At 37.2% G+C, this 19,721-nt stretch overlaps 1 protein-coding gene across 23 annotated transcripts in view; it reads right to left on the bottom strand.

Moving 5' to 3' along the window:
- The window catches only part of LOC133521961 (uncharacterized), a 208,730-nt gene that overhangs the window by 85,428 nt on the left and 103,581 nt on the right, over positions 1-19,721 (bottom strand). For 11 of the 23 annotated variants that reach the window (XR_009799970.1, XM_061857111.1, XM_061857104.1 and 8 more), the window contains one exon: positions 15,197-15,223. Coding sequence is in view for 3 of the 23 variants with exons in the window: in XM_061857119.1 (XP_061713103.1) it covers positions 15,197-15,223 (27 nt within the window). In the remaining 20 variants the exon portion in view is untranslated. Of the gene's footprint in view, positions 1-14,828; positions 15,094-15,192; positions 15,224-19,721 lie in introns of those variants that run through there. The other 12 variants (XM_061857098.1, XM_061857095.1, XM_061857102.1 and 9 more) reach the window with 2 other exon arrangements.

Below are 19,721 nucleotides of genomic sequence, written 5' to 3'. Positions count from 1 at the left end.
TACCAAACTAATAATCAAGCAAAATGTGGCTTTGTGCTAATGCATTAAGAGCTTTATGTTTAACAAATAAGTTTGTTATTTTGTAATCGGGGATCATGTAATTATTGTAGGTCTTAGTATAATCTATTTTTACACTGACGACAAAAAAATTTGCGTAACTTTTATTTTATTTTATTTTATTTATTAGGAGCACAAATAGAGTAAAATGTACATAGGGTTCTATTAAAACTAACTTACACATAAAACATGCATTTTCCTCCACGACAGTCCTCACCGAGGCACACAGTCCAGTTCAGTTTATTTATTCTAATTATGATATGAATGTCTATGGCACAAACTATTGCATGTTGGTAAACAAAAACAAACAAATTGTAGCATCTTATATGTAAAGGCTATATTTACAAATAACAATTATTGGATTTCTATTTTTGCAAGGAAAAGAAAAGGTAATCTAATTAACATATGATGTGTCTTATTACTCGTAACTATCAGTCTTCCGGGATTATTCCAAGGATTAGCTTTTTCAATTTTGTAACGCATATTTACAATTTTACTTTAAAAAAAACATTGAATTAAGTTTTGTTATTTTGTTGTTAACTTCTGTATTATTTATTACAAATCGTTTTAATTTTTACATAGAAACATTTACGAAGGTACATGTAAACATAATTTCAACACTGTTTTTTGTAAAAAAAAATATTATTCATCTTTTTCATATGATTGTGAGAAGAAAACCCGCTTTCAAAATAATAAAAAAAAACATTTGTTAATTCATCTATGGAATGTATCTTCTTCTTCGGGTGTCATCTGCTATCGCAGTTCCTTCCGCAGAACCTTCGACACAGCATGGCATATACCTATGTATAACATGGACTGTATGAAGCATGGTATGTATAACAGTTTTCTATGGATTGAGACCCGTTATTATTAGTGCCGCATTTATAAAGGTTAACTGATCCGCTTAATTTGGCAAATGTAACCGGTCTTTAGTCTATCGATAGGTTTGACGACCGGTCTGGCGTTGTCGTTAGTGACCCTTTACGGTAAGGGCATTTATTTGTGTGACGAACACAGATATTTGTTTTTAGCAGTCCAAAATTTACAAATAAGAGCTTTAAAAAAAATCAGTGCTTTACGCGCGTTTACCTAAACGTAAACGTCCATCAGAAAAAAACATTACTTATTAAGTGACTCTGCTTTCAAAAAAAAAACATTAAAATGAAAGATAACAAGACGTGTTAATAGAAACCAGTACTTGTTATTTCTAATAGTTAACAAAAGTTGTACAATGTCATCGAGTAAATCCATCAATTTGACATTTTTGCGAAAAAAATCGATAACGGCCTCTTAAACAAGCCGATCCACGTCTAAATACATCAATCGATTGGTAATTACTATGACAGTAGAAAAGTTTAGAGAACTTCTTTAGGTAAATTTACTTTTAAAAATAGAGAAATACAGATTTTTTTTTAAATATCGATTACGTTTCTTACAAAATTTACTTTTCTATTGTTACAACTTATAATACATTTGTAATTTTGTGATAACTAAATTAAGCAGAATCTAATGCATCAATTGTTTAATCGTATTAATCAGTATTTTGAAATTTACTTCATATAATAATACATAACACTTTCGCATATAAGTAAAAAAATAAATAAAGATCCTTTAAACGCCACTACTCACTCGACAGGTTTGAAAAGTTACCTAAGTTATGGCCTATGAGACACTTTTTAATTTTATAACAAGCTAATGGCTTCGCCTAAAGGCGTATTTGTTGACGCAGTTTCTAGGAACTGTGTACATGTTCCTTTTGCCGTTTCCTGGCCACATTTCCTACTAAAAGCGTGAGCGCGAGCAAGGATTCTTGCCAATGTAACGTGAACCTTGGATTAGTTTTAATTATAAATATACATAGTAATTGAAAAGCGCAGTTATACATATTTTACCTGTGCATTCGGCTTACCAGTGGTGTTGATAAAGGTTCGTCTCCGTTATTTTTACAATAGTCAAAACAAGACTAAAATTCTTATGAATTTGTTAGAGACTTGAGTCTTCTCTAGAGATTTGAATCCTTTGAGAAAACTCCGTATTTTATCAACTTTTAAGACTCACTTTTCTGCGCATACTCGTAAAGGTACAAATTCCGGTACCGAATTCGGCGACGTGTCGCGACCGCAGACGACAACGTCGCCGCGTCATGTCGCTGTGTTAGTTTCGAACCCGACCGCATACCAGTACCACGTACTTCGCTCTGACGTCAGCAGCACTATTGATCTGCGGACGGGCTCAGCGACGTGTAGCTTGGTTTGGTTTATGGCTAAAAAGACTAGGAAGTCACTTAGCACAAAGTCTCATAAAATTCGCCTAATTTCTTCAAATTTCGACGAATCTTCACCGGCAGTCACCTGTGCTCGGTAAGCTATTGTAATAACACCCAGCAGATTTTTTCTATAATGGTTCCTAATAGCGACTTGTCTGTAAATTCTCTAATCATAGTTGGGATATCCTAACATGGACAGAATAATTTTGTGCTTGCCTCAAAGACATGAAGAGAATTTCTTATTGAAGGTTTCGTATGAACTGAATGGTACATACAGATGATTAAAAAATACTTTATATACCTATGTTAGATATCGGTTTTCGTAGAAAATGGATGGATAATATTTTGTTTAAAGATTTACTACCTATGAAAATGACATCAGATTGCTTTACTCAGCACACAAAAAGTGTCATTACAAAAAAAGACAAATCAAATGCTGAACTAATTATTAGCCGTTGCTACTTAAGTATTATACAAGGAACGGAAAGGAATAAAATACTGATAAAATTCATAATCCCCAGAAGACTCTACCGTCAACCGTCAATATAGATACGACGATCGGTCACACTGGATTCAAATCCAGTAAGTAGGTAACCGTATTATATGCTACTAATTTTAAAATCAATGTGCGTCGCAGGCATCGCGATGACATTAATATCATTTTAAAATCAAGTATTACGTTTGTGAACACGCCTCCCCATTTCTCACATACCAACTTATGCAATACTAATGCAAGTAACTTTAACAACCAGGAGCAGGAGTTATGACCATTCTGACCCGTTAGCGCGATAAAGCAGATCGCCGTCGTAAAACATCTTTGGATAACAAGTGTGTTAGCGAGATGAATAGTCGACGATAGATGGCTCTGTACGCGACTGTCGTTTCCGACTGGCGGCTATAGGAATTAGGGAAATTTATATATGAACAAAACTTTATCGATATCTGACTTAAAAAATTGAACAATAAAATAAAAACCGGCCCAAGTAACACTTCATATAATGAGGGTAGGAGGCGTTTTTCTACTTCTAAATATTTCCCACTCTCCATGACTTTTACTAACTAGGTTTATATTTATTCCTTTTTTTTCCAAAAGTTGTAAAACAAATATTGTTTTTGTAAAAAAAAGTGAAAACTATAAACCTAGAATACATTACGCTGAAGCGATCGACAGCAAAATCAAAGTGATTTGTTAAGATTTTTTTTTAACCGTTTTCTCCCGAAATGGAATTTTATAGAAAAAGTACCGTCATTTCATTAGGATCCCAAAGCTCTTCTTCCCTCTTGATAGCTAGGATTATTTTATTCTTATTTGTGAATTGTGACATTTAATCTTTAAAGTCTACAAAGTTACCAAGGTGCTGAGTTAGCTATGTTATATATGTAATGAACTGGTAATGAAGGGTTAATATTAATTGATTTGCAAGTGTGTAATGCAAATAAAACAAGCATTTGTAATATAAGAACAAATGTGATGTTAATAGCTTCGTAAGTCCCCGCGTACGTGTTAAGTAGAAATTAAATTCGTGTTTTGGACTTTTACCTATAGAAAAGAAAGTTCCAAATTCAAAAGCGCAAAAATTTGCTTGGGTCTTACGAGACTGTAGGAAACTGATATATTAAAACTTATTGAGTTATTATGAAAAATATCAAAAAAATCATCAAACATATACACCGTGGGCTGTTAAAACCCGACAGATTTTAAATTTGTATTCTTGACCATATTTAGATACTAAAATATCGTATGAATTTTTCTGAAGTCGGTCTTGTTTTACAGATAATGACAATTCTTGTGAAAATTTGTTTTTGTAATAACTTAGTGAAATACGCTTTTTTGGCTGCGACTTGGTGTAGTGTAGACATACTTACTGATAAACATTAAAATTTTAAAGGAAACTCGTAATATTTTATGTGAAAATAGTAATAAAAAACTTAATTTGTTCGTTTGTTGTTTTTTCGCCAAGATGTAAAAATAAAACAAACGTGTCTTGTGTAGAAAACGCAAAAAAAAAATAGAATTGTTGAATTTGCTCCTTGTAACCTCAATAATGCATGGTTAAAATCTGTCGGGTTTTACCAGCCCACGGTGTATAATTAAGAAAGGAGGAAGAAGGGAAGACCAAGGAGAGCGTACATGAATCAAATAAAGGAAAAACTCAACGTCGTGTCGAATCAGGCTGTCGAAGAGAAGGCAGAGGATCGCCAAACATGGAAATTGCTGAACCGAAAAGAGTCTTAAATATATGATGATGAAATACCGTACTTTTAATACCTACACAAGTACACACATACTTTAAGTTAAATAAAAGTAGTTTATCTCAATTTATTCTGTTTCTAAAGTCTACTAGCGGTCTTTGTTACAAAATGTTCATTACTCTATTTGAATTAAACTTAAAAGTGCGAATTGTATTAGAAACAATACAATCAGAGCGTAACAAAAGCAATAAAGTACATGACAAATGATGATAATTACATTTCACATATGTCAGTCATTTCATGACTTAATTACCTTACTGTTAAATAAATGTGTATGTTTAACATTAACAGTGCATATACCAAAAGCAGTTACTTGTATATTTTATATATAATCTATGTAGCGTAAAATATTATCTTTATGCGACAGCTGTGAAAGTTCTTGTTATTAATCCGCTTTTCTTAGAAACCATGTTGTACGTTATCTGCTTTCATTAAGATTAAAATGAGTATATCCGAGTAATCATAAAAATACAGAAGCACATTCAAGTCCCTTTCCTTAGTATCATAAATCGTAACTTTTAAGAGATAGCATTTGCGCCAAACGACACTTGTTGGAGATCAACGGATTTCTTTTAAGGATTTAGAGGAAAAGGGACGGCCGCTTCTCCATACGAACGTAGTCCCCATTTTCCTCTCTGGATATTGACATTATGGAAAATATTTTTCATAATTTGATGTATATTAACCATAGCTATGCCCCTTCGTTTGACTTTTTTTAGATTTTTTGTTTATTTTAAAAAATAGTTTACAAAAATATATTTCATACAAAACGCTCCTAACTCTTATATTGCTTAAAAAATCGAAAAAAAAAAAAAACAAACGTAGGGCATAGCTGTGGTTGAAGTCGAAGATCTTCTTCTTCCTCGCGTTGTCCTGGCATTTTGCCACGGCTCATGGGAGCCTGGGGTCCGCTTACCAACTAATCCCGAGAATTGGCGTAAGCACTAGTTTTTACGAAAGCAACTGCCATCTGACCTTGCAACCCAGAGGGTAAACTAGGCCTTATTGGGATAAGTCCGGTTTCCTCACGATGTTTTCCTACACCGAAAAGCGACTGGTAAATATCAAATAATACTTCGCACATAAGTTCCGAAAAACTCATTGGTACGAGCACAAACGTTTGCAACGGACATGGCATGCGATATTAGATAATTGCAGGCTAAGTAGGAGCAACGATTTCCATCGATCGTGCAAATGGCGCTATGTATCGAAAATCGCATGAGATTATCGGAGGCATTTCAAAAGGCCGTTACTAAAAAGAGGAAGTAGGTAGCGGAAAAACTGTCTATACAGATATATTAATATAAACTGCTGCCTGTAGGAGTTTTGCTATATTAGGAAATATTTTTCTATTGAATAGATAACAAACAGTGTGATACGAGTATCTCTCTATTCTAGTAAATTTGACAGTTTTTCATGATTATAGCATGATTAGCAGCGGGGTAGAGAAATGGGGGTTACTACGGTAGTAGAAAGAAGGAGGAAGGGTGGACGGTATTTTTACGGTTTATACGCGTATAATAAATAAACAAATAATAATTCAATATAAGGGGACATCGATTAACAATCGATAAACCTAGCCCTAGTGGCGATACGAGTATATACATACTTATATAGATAAAGACATACACCCATGACTCAGGAGCAAATATCTGTGATCATCATACAAATAAATGCCCTTTCCGGGATTTGAACCTAGGACCATCAGCTTCATATACAGGATCACTACCCGCTAGGCCAGACTGGTGGCCAATAAAGTCGCGAGAAGAGGTTAGCGTTATATAAACCTTAATACAATTCTCGGTAAGCTATTGAAATGACACGCATGAGCACAGATTCAACCTAACCATGTGTGAAAAAGCCTATTATAGATAACAAGCGAAGAATGTAGACCTCACAGATTGCCTAACGCGTAATCAAATAAATACCATTACGAATTCACTTTCAATCGTTACTAACAGTTTCGATTGTAACTACCGAGTTCGTTGCCCTTAAAAAACAAACCAATTCGTTAAACAACTCTTTTTCAATGTTTTCGAACTGTGGTACCATCGTCTACAGAGTTAACTTACAATAAATGAACCTAATTGTAATGACATAAGATTTACCGATGGTCAGTTATTCGTAGTATTGCTGTTAATATGTTATAATTGTAACACCTTGCCGCTTTAACGTGACCAATGAAATACTAGTCGAAATGCTGAAGAGGGTTAAAATGCTATGGTTGTAAGTTTCGCTCGTGACTCATATCTTCAGTGTGGAATGATTCAGCTATAATTCAACTGATTGGTCAATTTTATGCTTTTTATCGATACACTAACCGTGTAACGATGGTAAAAGTAAATAATATCGTATTATTTCAGCTCAGGATTTTTAGTGTTCTAAATAAAATTATGACTGAAAATTTAAAATGACGGTCTTTCCGGCTGTCTACCGGCTGACAATTTTTTTAATTTCATGATAGCATCAAAACTATCATCTGACAAAATATCAGCTGGGAGGCGATGACTGACGATATATGCTCCTGGCCCGCGGTCTATAACCTCTTGTTTGTGCCTGATAAGGATCTAGACCAAATTTTTAGTTATCTGTTTACATTTGTTATAGAACGATTTTTCTGCTCTATAAAGCACAGGTTTGAACCCACCACACACATATGAAAAATTGGGTAAAAGGCGATCCAAATAGCTAATGAGAAAAACATTACATTAACTCGACGTCATGTTATACGACTACATTTTCTAGAATACCGACTATAATTACAAATAATAAACAACGCAGGTACATATCATCGGTAACTGATCGCTGCAGGTCAATTGTGCCGTGTCGTACGAATTAGATCAAGAATGCATGTTGCATCATTCCGATCTCGTGGAGAAACTTAATCTGTATATTGACAATACAGATCGCGGGTTGGTGCTGTAGGTGCAGCTATGCAGTGCTACATTACGGGGTATATAAATTGGAAGGTGATGCAAGATATATATGGGTATAGATATATGAACGCCATTATCTTAAAAAAACTTTATTTGCAAGAACACGGTTTGAATAAAATGTCTTAATAAATAACAATAGTTCCACGACTTCAGCTTGCAGGTATGCAAATTATACGTGCAATGTGGTCCTCATTATGATCAAAAATTCCCGGTCGCCACACCATTGTCGAATTGAACTCGAACAAGGATCACCTGATCTTTTTTTGCAAATTCAGGGTTGCCTTCTTAACAAAACTTGCTTACAGTAATGAGTACAGTCGCGTAACTTGTATCACACAAAATATATTTTTACACCCCGTAATATTAATGCCTAAATGCTAAAGTAAATTAGTCTCCTTGAATCCTTTTTACTGTTAAACTACGAGGCGTTCTTTGAAGAAATTTAGCATTGTTTTCTATATTTTTTTAATCAGAGGAAAGGACGAAGATAATAAATTTCACAGAGTAAATTCCTCGTGGATACAGCTTGAATGAAATTAAATCAGAAAGCAATTGTCCCTACCAAATGTGAAATTTAAAAATAATATATAAATTGTGGCAATATGGTGTAATGGCGAATTATACGCTCACATTCGCGCTAACTTGTAACCAATTGAATATAATTCAATAGACATTGATTTAGCAATCGTTTTCGCTTGATGTGAGTCATATACATATATGTAGTAAAATGGCACCTCTGGTTTGCGGTTTCTAATAAAGACAATAGAAACTGAATTGGTTCAGTTTGAAAACTAGAGACTATAAAATATCTAATTAAAAGCACGTTTAATGATGAAATACTGCGTCAATACACAAAAAATAAGTAATGTACACAAATACAAGAACGAGATTTAATATTGTTTTATAATTTTTACTTAGCATACACTGGACATAAATCTTATCCAAACGAGCACTGCAAGATGCCGCTGATGGTAAGAACGATAAAAACAAAACAGACAGATCGTTTAAAATGCTTTAAAAACTTCATCCAATCCGTCACCGGGAACTTATTATAGCTGGTATGTGGTCGAGATTAAGATGTGGAACTGGTTTTCTACTACTTCTGTTTTTGTTTGATTGTTTCAAAACTAGCGAATGGTTGTCATGATATAGGATTGTTAGGTTTGAGGTTAGGACTCAGAGAATAATACACGCACACGGTCGGTTGCTAACTAACGTTTATTGGTCCGCGCGATGCGCTATACATGCATACGTATGTAGGTAGGTACATATAGATATAGAAACAAATGGACACTGCGTAAACAGGCTATACGCTACAACTATAGCTAGATACAAATATTAATCCTAACACTCCCTTACACTAAATTCAAAAATAATCACCAAAATTAAAGGGCTTCCGTGGCCTCGTATTCACATGCGACACTTCCGGACTTAGGCCGATGTTATCGTTCTGAACATCTTCCTCCGGAGCCGACCCATTCTCCACGCTATGGCTCGGCGATGATTTCTGCGAGGTCAACATGGCTGGCTCGTGAGTCACTGATGTGGCACGGCAGATGTCAGTATCACTGTCCGTAGTAAGTGAATCAAGAGGTGGCGAGGGTCCCAACTGCGCTGTGCCTGATTGCGCCTCCTGACGTTCTCGCGAAGGCGCCGATTCGGGTACTGGAGCTACCTGCTGGGGACATGGCGGTGGCCAGAAAAGGGCTTGTAGGATGTCAGATTCGTTTCCTTGACTTTCAGTCGAAGGGCCGGAAGGGGGCGTTGGATCTGCCAGTGACTGTTCTTCACTTATCTCCTCCCCTCTATACTTTTGTAGTTGGTCTACATGTTTTTTCAATGTTTTGTTATTTTCTAATTTTACAATGTATATAGTTTTACCTATTTGTTTGATTATTATTCCCATCGTCCAGTACGATTTTTGGTTTTTATAAACTTTAACTAACACGGTTTCTCCGTTACAAAATTGTACATTCCTTTTACCATCGTAATATTTAGTCTGCAAGTCCTGGCGGCGCGACACATTATCAGCGATTGCTGAGTCAGATAGTGGTGATGAGGATGATTGCTTAAGATGTAACCAGTCTAAGCGACACCGCAACTTACGCCCAAATAGAACCTCTGCGGGAGACATGTTAGTTGAAGTATGTTTAGAATTCCTATACATAAATAGGTATTCCTGTATTTTTACATTAATATTACGTAATGACGTTCCAGATGATATTATTTTGTTTATTGCCAGTTTAATTTGTTTAACATATATCTCGGCTTGACCATTGCTTGCAGGGCTGTAAGTGGGGGTAGTGATGTGTTCTATACCATTTATTTTACAGAAGTGCTCAAATTCCGTAGATACAAACGAAGTTCCGTTATCCGTGCAAACTTTGCGGAAAATGCCAAATCTAGACATTGTTTCGCAAAGTTTCTCTATAATTACGCGACTACTATATGAACTGGATACATCGAAACACTCCACCCACTTTGAATGTGCATCTACAATTATTAGGAAGTACTTCCCATGCGTAGGGCCCAAAATGTCCATATGAACGCGATGGAAGGCTTCCGGTGGGAATGGCCAGGGAGCTAGCGGCGCGCGAGGGGGCGCAGGTCGCACGCGCACACACTCCGCGCAGCTGGCCGCGCGCCGCTCGATGTCCGCTGCCATGCTAGGCCACCAAAACCGCAAACGAGCCTCAGCCTTCATTTTATTCATCCCTAAGTGACCCCTATGTAGCTCATTAATAATTTTATTTTGAAGAGTTCCGGGAATGACCAACCTAGAACCTCTAATCACACAACCTCTCTCTACAGATAACTCTAATCTACATATATAATAAGGTTGTAAATTACGATCCCTTACTTTACTAGGCCAACCGTTCATTACGTAATCCGTCACCTGTGAGAGTATGCTATCAGCGCGCGTCGCCTCGTAAACATTATCTATAGATATAGGTACATCGCCGTCCATTATGAAATGGAGATAAGAGGCTCGGTCAATTGTTTCATCTCGCTCGCTCGCTGTCGCGTCAATAACATTGGTATCGCTCACTGAACGGCTAAGAAAATCAGCTGTGTTACGCGTACTGCTAACATATTCAATTTTATAATTGTATGCTGATAAAAACAAAGCGTACCGCTGAAGGCGGTTAGCAGACACTTCCGGAACTCCTTTATCCGGACGAAAAATGCTGAGTAGAGGTTTATGATCGGTCCTGAGTACAAACGGCTCATCGCGGCCGTACAAATAATGATGGAATTTACGTATTCCGAATACGATGCTTGTAGCTTCTTTACTGATTTGGCTATATTTCTTTTCAGCATTGGTTAATGACCTTGACATAAATGAGATGGGTTGCTCGACCCCGTTATCATTAATAAGGCTTAAAATCGCTCCCAAGCCTGTAGGTGACGCATCTACCGTTAGAAATAATTTCGCTTTGGGATTAAAATGCGCCAGAGTCACGTCTGAGGCTAGTTGATGTTTTATGCTAGATACCGCATTGTCATGTTCGCTCGTCCAAGACCATTTCGTGTTTTTTTGTAATAGTTTATGTAAAGGATTTAAAATAGATGATGCATTTTTTACAAAATGTCTGTAATAGTTTACCAGACCTAGAAAAGACTTTAATTCGGATATATTTTCTGGAATTTTTGCCTCAAGTATGGCTCTTACCTTCTCCGGCGATTTATGTAAGCCATTTTTGTCAATGTTGTAACCTAAATAAGAAACGGAATCTTGAAAGAACGAGCACTTGTCTCTTTGTAACACCAATCCAGCCTCCTGTAGCCTTTTAAAAACTTCGTTTAACCGCTGCAAGTGTTCCGCCCTATTACGACCAGTCACCAGAATGTCGTCCAGAAATATGCATACATCGAGGCCCGCAAGAATGGTTTCTAAAGATCGTTGAAATATGGCCGGAGCACTAGATAACCCAAAAACAAGCCGCGAGTACGTAAACAAACCCTTGTGAGTGTTAATACAAGTGTACTTTTGGGAGTCCTCACTTAACCGCAACTGATTATATGCATTTGAAAGATCTAGCTTTGAGAATTGCTGACCGCCGTGCAGCTTTGAGAATAACTCCTCTATGCGGGGTAATGGATATTTATCTACTAGCAGTTGCTTATTAATTGACACCGAAAAGTCTGCACATATTCGTACCTTGCCACTTTGTTTTAACACTGGAACAATAGGGCTGGCATATTCCGAATGAGTAACTGGCTGTAAAATACCTAATTGAACAAGGCGGTTCAATTCTGCTTCAACTTTGTCACGAATAGCAAAGGGAAGCGGTCGCGCTTTGAAATAAACCGGTTTGCTCTCCGGTTTTAGGTTAAGATGTACCACTACATCCTTACAACATCCCAATTTATCTGAGAACAAATGCGGATATTGGCCACTGAACATACTTGCTAAATCGGTGTCAATACGTACTTTATCGATACAATGTAAGTCATTTTTAGGAATTGCGCACATCTGTAAATTAAATGTTGATATAAAGTCTCGACCTAATATGGGAGGGCCTCCATTCTTAACAACATAAACGTCTATGTCACTCGTTTGATTTTTGTATCGAAATGGTAACCTCATCACACCTAAAGTCTCCAAAACCTTCTCATCATAACCTCTCAATATTGAGGGTGGTTTAGACCATGGTATGGATGCAAAATGTTTATAGTAAAATTTATCTGACAAAGCTGTGATAGCTGAACCCGTATCTAATTCGAAATTAACAAGCATCTCGTTAACCAAAACATGTTCCCGCATAGGTTCACCATTATAAGTGCGTATATTAAAGACAAAATGCTTACCTTCTTCATCACCACTATCCAAACAGCATTCGACGAAATTAATTTTTTTGTTTGGAAACTTTTTACGACACACGCGCTTAAGATGTCCTTTAGAACCACACTTATCGCAAATTGAGTTAGCAAATCTGCAATCTGATGCCGAATGTCCACGGTAGCCGCAGATCGTGCAGGAAGCGCCAGTAGAACCGGTGGGTCGCGCGCCTGCTGAGGCGGGCGCCCTGCTGGCCGCCATCTTGTGTACGCCAAGCTCGTTGTCGGCAGCGCTGGAGCCCGAGGCCCCGGTTGCGCCGGCACGTGCGCCTTTTCGAGCGCTTCGAACATTTTCCGCCGTTTGCAAAGCGCTGGAAAATGTGAGGCTAGACATCGCCTCAGTGAAGAGCTTATCGCGTTCTGGTCCGTGAACCATACCTAAAACAAATCGGTCGCGAAGGGTGTCGTCGAGCGTTGATGCAGAGAAACCACAATGTAGTGCCAAACCTCGTACTCTGGCCGCCCAATCCGAAAAGGTTTCATTAGCGGACTGCACGGCGCTGTAGAAGCTATTCCGCTCAGCAAATCCACATATTTTAGGTTTGAAGTGACCATCCAACAAAAGCACAACATCGGCGTAGTTTAAGTTCCCGAGTTCTTTTGGCAAAGCAAGGTCTCTTAATAACTTATAAGTGCATTCGGCTAAGCTGCTGAGGAGTATGGCACGCCGTTTAGCGCTTGCTGATTTGTCCTCCGCTGTTTCTCCTGCAATGTCATTTGCGACGAACCACTGCTCCAACCGATCTTTATAGATTATCCAGTCGTGTGTTTCATGGTTAAATATGCTCAACACGCCCACCGAAATTTTAGCCATCGTCGCCACTGTTAGGTTTGAGGTTAGGACTCAGAGAATAATACACGCACACGGTCGGTTGCTAACTAACGTTTATTGGTCCGCGCGATGCGCTATACATGCATACGTATGTAGGTAGGTACATATAGATATAGAAACAAATGGACACTGCGTAAACAGGCTATACGCTACAACTATAGCTAGATACAAATATTAATCCTAACAAGGATATAGGGAGTTAGGGAGTGCTCCCGGTACTGAAATTGTATGGCGAGAATCGGGAAACCCCGGGGCTGATACAGTCCAGTCCAGTTCATAAATATGTTTACATTATTTCACCTTATTGCAATCGATTAAGGATAAAAAAAATTTTTAAAGAATGTTAAATGTTAATATACATTCATTACAATAAAATTCAATAAAACTAACTAAATTAAATAATACTATTATGAAATGAAAACTAGTTAAACCTAAAAATAAAATTAAGTACAACCTACAAAATAATAATAAACCCAATTACATAGAGAACACCCCGTCCAATAAGTCGGCCTGCGGCATGGACCCCATGACACTGGCGCCGTTACCTCTCTGTATCGCAAGGGAGATGCGTTGAGAGAGGTACGCGCCAGTCCTGGGGTCCCCTGTTGTGTCGACCAGCCGCGCCGACAATGCCCTCATGAATGCTTTCATGTCGGCTGACCAGGGACCCAAAGTCTCAACCGCGAGCGACGCAAACTCATAGTCGTTGAGTAAGGCTGAGTATTTACGGCGCTTGAGGATCTGGGCCTTGTCAGCCGCAGCGCCGGCCTGAATGTGGGTTGACCCAATGTGGGACTGTGCAAAGGCGACACACGTTGCATCCCACACCAGGGCCTTTCCCAGTTTCCACGGCACTAAGGTAGCTCCGTCGGGACGCTTGCCGTCGTCTCTCGCCATGCCCACGGGTTTTAAAACCGCAGGATGAACTCGACTATACTATATTAGGGATGTTGCCTGAAGTAAAAAAAAAAAAAACAAAAAAAAAAACACTCCGTGCACGAAATAAAGCACTAGAAAAATATTAGAAAAACGTAGACAACGGTAATTTTTGACACAATTTCTATTTAATAAATTGGATAGGACTAAAAATAGTAGGTAAGTACATAGTCTTGACCATGACGTCACTTGTTCTGTTTTCATATAGGCACCGATAAATTACGAGTATATAGCGACTTATCGTTTTGACAGTTCGAAAAAATCTCAAACCAGAAATGAAGTGCATGACATAAAATTCAAAATTAAGCAGAAGTTTGGGTGATGATTTCGTCGCAGGAGAAGATGAACAACTTACTCATATTTTCAAATTCATTAAATATGTCAGATTATCCTGACTAGTATTGCATGCCATCGAGCGAACGTATAAATAATTTTCTCCGCGCAATCGCAATGAAATCGTACGATTGTAACTGTGCTCGTATAATCAATCATTCTAGAATGCCTCATTATACGTATAATGTGTCAAAACTGATGTCTCCAGCGCCCAGGGCGGGCTGGGCACGGGACACACTTCTTCCTTCGTATGTGACATTTATTTCTGTTTATAATTTATATCTGTAGATTGATAAAACTTGAAATAAAACAAATCAAAATTGACATGGGATGGCATTAGTAGGGATATTTGTAATTTGATTTAAATTTCATACTTATTACAGAAATATATTATGATAAATAAATACAGATAATTTACTTTCTACCGAATTGTTTAAAGCACAGATTATGTAATGTTTCTATCTCATTATAGTTCAAACTCGCCTTTTCCCACATTCTAGCTTAGTTTAGTTATGTTTTATTTTATTGTGTTTTTATGTCTTGTTTTTCTCTTTGGTTGCCCTGAAAACCAGCGCCGTGGCTGAGAATCTTAGTCATCGGAATATGCTGAGCGGCATCCATTTTGGTGTAAGATTGTTCTAGAATAAGATGTATTATAGGTTAAGTTTCATTGTACACCAAATGAACTATTTATATTTCTATTATTTATTTTTATGATAATATTTCTTAAATCTTACCTACTCTTCAAGTAGTTCCAATTGAAGCGTTCTGAAACAAAAATAATTAAATTTAGTCACAAAATCACTTAACCCATTTGCACAATTTAAATTAGTGTCAATAACTCCACAAAGTATATACGGTACTTGTACCAGTGAAAGCGAAAACTATAATGGCCACTAAATTCGAAAAAAAAAACTAGCAAATTTGAAAAAAGAATCTAATTGTAGTAGACACATAATCGACATCGGCGGCCTGAGATGGCCGTTAGCAACAAAAGTGAATCGGGCCTTGGCCTTATCGTTACGGCTCCACTGGCTCCAGTGTAGTGAAGTGCCGACGCCGATAGAATTGGTAAAAATTTCCGAAATATTATTGTAAATGCGGAAATATCATGGGTTAATTCCCTAAAGTATTTTCCTCTTCAAGTATAATTGTTTTATGTTTGTTTAAATATTGCCTTAGATATTTTAGTTTGCTATTATAATTGATACGTATACAACATTTATTTAGCAAAAAACGTAAAGTAAATGGTATATACAATTATAAAAAAAAAAACTTGGACGATGAATATATATAGCATTTCCAAACAACTATTGATTTAATTTTGCTTTGATAACTAAATTATAGATAGAACTCCATACCTGATACCTATTTGTTTTCTATGGTTATTAGGAAATTAACCAAACAGGCAGGAATCTACATTATCTTAACATAAGAAAATACATGTGTTTTTAATATTCCCTCCCATGGCCATGACTAGACAAGTCCTGAGCATCAACGTCGGCTCCAAAAGATCGGGCAGAGGTAGACCCCTTACGACCTGGATGTCCGTCATTAACAAAACCTTAACCTAACCTTAAGAAAGCCCAAATAAATATCTCGACGACCCAGAACTGAGGGCCTACCGCGAACCACGTTCGACGTGTTGCCTCCCTGTCACACTTACGTACGAATTTACTAGTGCAATAGAGAGGCAACACGTCGAACGTGGTTTGTGGTAGACCCTCAGATACGCCTAGCGAAGAATGACGAGGAAAGCTGACCCCAAATGACATGGGAAAAGGCTAGGCAAAGCAGAAGATTCCCTGGAAATAAGTCCGGGACTCTGGGATAAGCACAACACTACTCCAGCGGAGTGTATAAAAAATATTTAACAATCTTTATTGCAGACCGTACAACGGACAGCCGTGTCAATTGAGTTAACTTTTTTACCCATTTTTTGTCGCCTCGCTACTTTTTCGACGAAGAAAGTGGTCGAAAAACGATTATTATTATGTTAGGAAGCTTTTATTCCTCATTTCATGATTGTCACACGATAATAGATGAGGCCGATGGTAAATATTTACCTACAATTATGACTCGCGTGCATGTAATTTGCAAAATATCACGTTTAGTTTGCCTAAAGTTGTTACGCGTAGAACGGTAAAAGTATAATTTTACTTTTCAATTACCGTGTAAGTAGTAATTATGTAGTGTTTTCCATGTTTATTAGTTATAGTTACGTATTTTCAGATGTGCTCTTGACTCACAAAACTACTTCAAAACTTTAACGAGCGTTTGTTTTGATGAAAATCCTAATTTTTACAATATTTATCGAATTCCCTTTTACACTTATATACATATGTATACTATTATACTTGCATTATAACCCGGATTACCGTCATTAGCCTCAATTTATATCGTCAACTGTTTAGAGAAAAACTAAGTTCCTACCATAAATGAAAGGGAAAGAACTTCTGGGTCATCGAGAAATATAGTTACTTTCTATGAGTACGTGAAAAAAACATGAGAATACAATGTTTCTAGACATTAAACAAAGCTAGATCGATAAAAAAAAAAGATCGTTGTCAATTAATATATCGTAAATGTTTTCATAAAGCATTTAGAGTCGAACCAATATAATTTTGCACAGAAGTGAAAGAACAGAAGGAATCGTAAAATTGGTCCCCAGTAAAGGTACCAGTTACACGACGAGTCCTACTGATAGTTGTCAACCTGTAGTGCCAACAATTTTATTATATAATACCTTTAATTAAATAATTAGCTTATGATTTTTGGTTTGGGATTGAAAATCAGCAGTCTAGCTGCGTCTCATCCATTTTACGGTACACAAATATTTGTAAACTCTGCCTGGTTTTTGATTATACTTGCAATTCAATGGTTTTTTTTGTGTTGAGAAATAAATATCTTTTTAATTATTTATTTGTAAAAATATGACATTTATTACGGCACTTCACACTTTACCAAGTCAAAGTCGGTAGCTAAGGTGCACTCAAAAAGCAAGTCCAATTAAAGTTTCAAGTTTTGTTGCAGTAATCTTGCAGGTATAAATGGAATGATGTAATTGGCCGGCTATTATATTTGTAATTGATTCGTGGTTGAATATTCATTAGAGTCATTAGTCTAAGTAGAGTAATAATCGTCAATTAAACCGTCAGAGCGGCGCTTGGACGTGGACTATTTTGAACCAATCGGAAGGAGATCTAACCCCTAGTGTAAATTTATTCGATAGTGTGACGTGACGTATGCGTTTGCGTTAAGCCTCATTTTGTATGGGATTTAGAAACAGCGCGCCAAGCGGGACGTTATCGAAAGTCGAAACTCAAAATCCCATACAAAATGAGACTAAACGCAAACGCGTACGTCACGTCACGCCATCGAATAAATGTACACTAGGTGTACAGGTTATTCGTTTGTCATTTTACTGATTTTGTATTCGGTTTATTACTGTGTTATGTGGTTATCATTATCATCGTGATGCGAATTCGCACGACGATTAAATCACAGTCGCAGTGAATGAGCGTGACACCGCTATGCGCGTATATAGCGATGTCACGCTCGCACATCGGAGGGGCGTGCGAATCCGCATCCAATGTGAAAATCGCCTTAGGGTTTATAGCTGCAAATAATTAAATGTCACCTGGTTTGCTTTAAACCACATCATAAATAATAGTACTACCGTACAGAAATGACACTTCCTACAAAACCGAAGTTTGACAGAGATTCAGGGACGAATGATATCCCTTTGTAATGTACGACAATATCCCTTTCCGCTATTTAGGGTTGTCAACGCTGTGGTCGTGCACGCAAAGGGACGTCAAGTTGTGCCAACCCTAATAATTGCTCGGAGCAATGCTGAGCCGAACGGAGCCGAGAATGACCGAAAGGAGGAGTGTCGCCCCACTGATTATACCTAAAGCTTTCATTTAAAACTAAACAAATACTGTTATCTATATATTGCAAAACGTAACTAATATTAGTACCTACAGGAAATTTAACCATTATAACCAACTCTGGCATACCACAACCTAAATGCCGACAAAAGTGCGCGATTTGAAATACGTTTATCCACAATAAGTTTATAAATATTGTTACGAATAAACTTAGTCATTTCCTTCATCCAAAGACTCGATAATAAATCCCGCGCGATTTAGAAATACGAATAAATACGAAAGGCAGTCCTATGAGATACAGGTCTTAGAAATATGAAATATTTCTTTAGCATAGTGCACGTAATCCGTGCACGGCTCCGCCCGGACAATGTGCAACGGATCTACGGACGGGCAATGCGCAGATATAGAATGGCACAGACGTGCAATGCACATAGATCACAGCCGTCGTCACAATGGAGACAGAAGGAGCGGACCTCACACGGAGATTTACGACAAACAGCTATACGACAGAGCTTACTGTGTAAGAGTATTTGTAATACTTGAAATGTATACTTGTTTCAGACATTTTAGCATCGCATTCAAAAGTAGATTGTCAAAGTTTGGGGAGTCGGAAAGAGATACTCCGGTCATCGATGCGCTTTAACGTCGGTGCGAAGGTTGAACCGCAGCTCGCAGGTAGACGAACAGACCAATTCGAGCGTGCACTGACATCAAACCGATATCGAATTGGAATCATATTCAATTAGCTACCATTCGCGCGTTCATTTTACTTGCAAAGCCCCTGATATAGTACTAAAGCCCCATTTAGGCGATTCAAAAACGTGCATGCGATTTTCGATACAATTGCGGTATTTGGTCAATTGACTGAATTCATTGTACTCTACAGTTAGCAATATTGCATGCAAGTTCTTGAACTGTCTAAATGTGGCAAAGTGTAAAGGAAATATTATAAGCCTAAAACATGACCTTACTTTATTTTTCTATTTAATAACTAATCAGGTTTCCTTACTTAGGTTAATATTTTATTTTAATCGGGTCATGTTAGTCCTTGGGCTATGTGAAGACATTTATTAATAAAATATATTTACAATATCTTGCATCTAAACCAGTTCTACTAGCAATTTTATAATTAAACTTTATGTCTTGCACATTATAAGATACCGTAACAACTACCGTACTTTTAAACGTAAGTTGTACTTAGAAATTAAGTAAACCTATAACAGATAATTAAACATAAATTACACCATTCATTCTTATTAAAGGAACTTAATGTTTGTATCTCCACTCTAGATCTATGTCCAGCATTTTTTTTCACCACACCACCTGGTAAAGAATCTTAAGAGGCAAATAATCGTCAATGACCTTGAAAGCTG

The sequence above is a fragment of the Cydia pomonella genome, chromosome 10, assembly GCF_033807575.1.
Source record: "Cydia pomonella isolate Wapato2018A chromosome 10, ilCydPomo1, whole genome shotgun sequence".
In the NCBI taxonomy this organism is placed as follows: Eukaryota; Metazoa; Arthropoda; class Insecta; order Lepidoptera; family Tortricidae; genus Cydia; species Cydia pomonella.
Note: the sequence above shows the minus strand (reverse complement) of the source record. Positions and strands in the feature narration are given on the sequence as shown.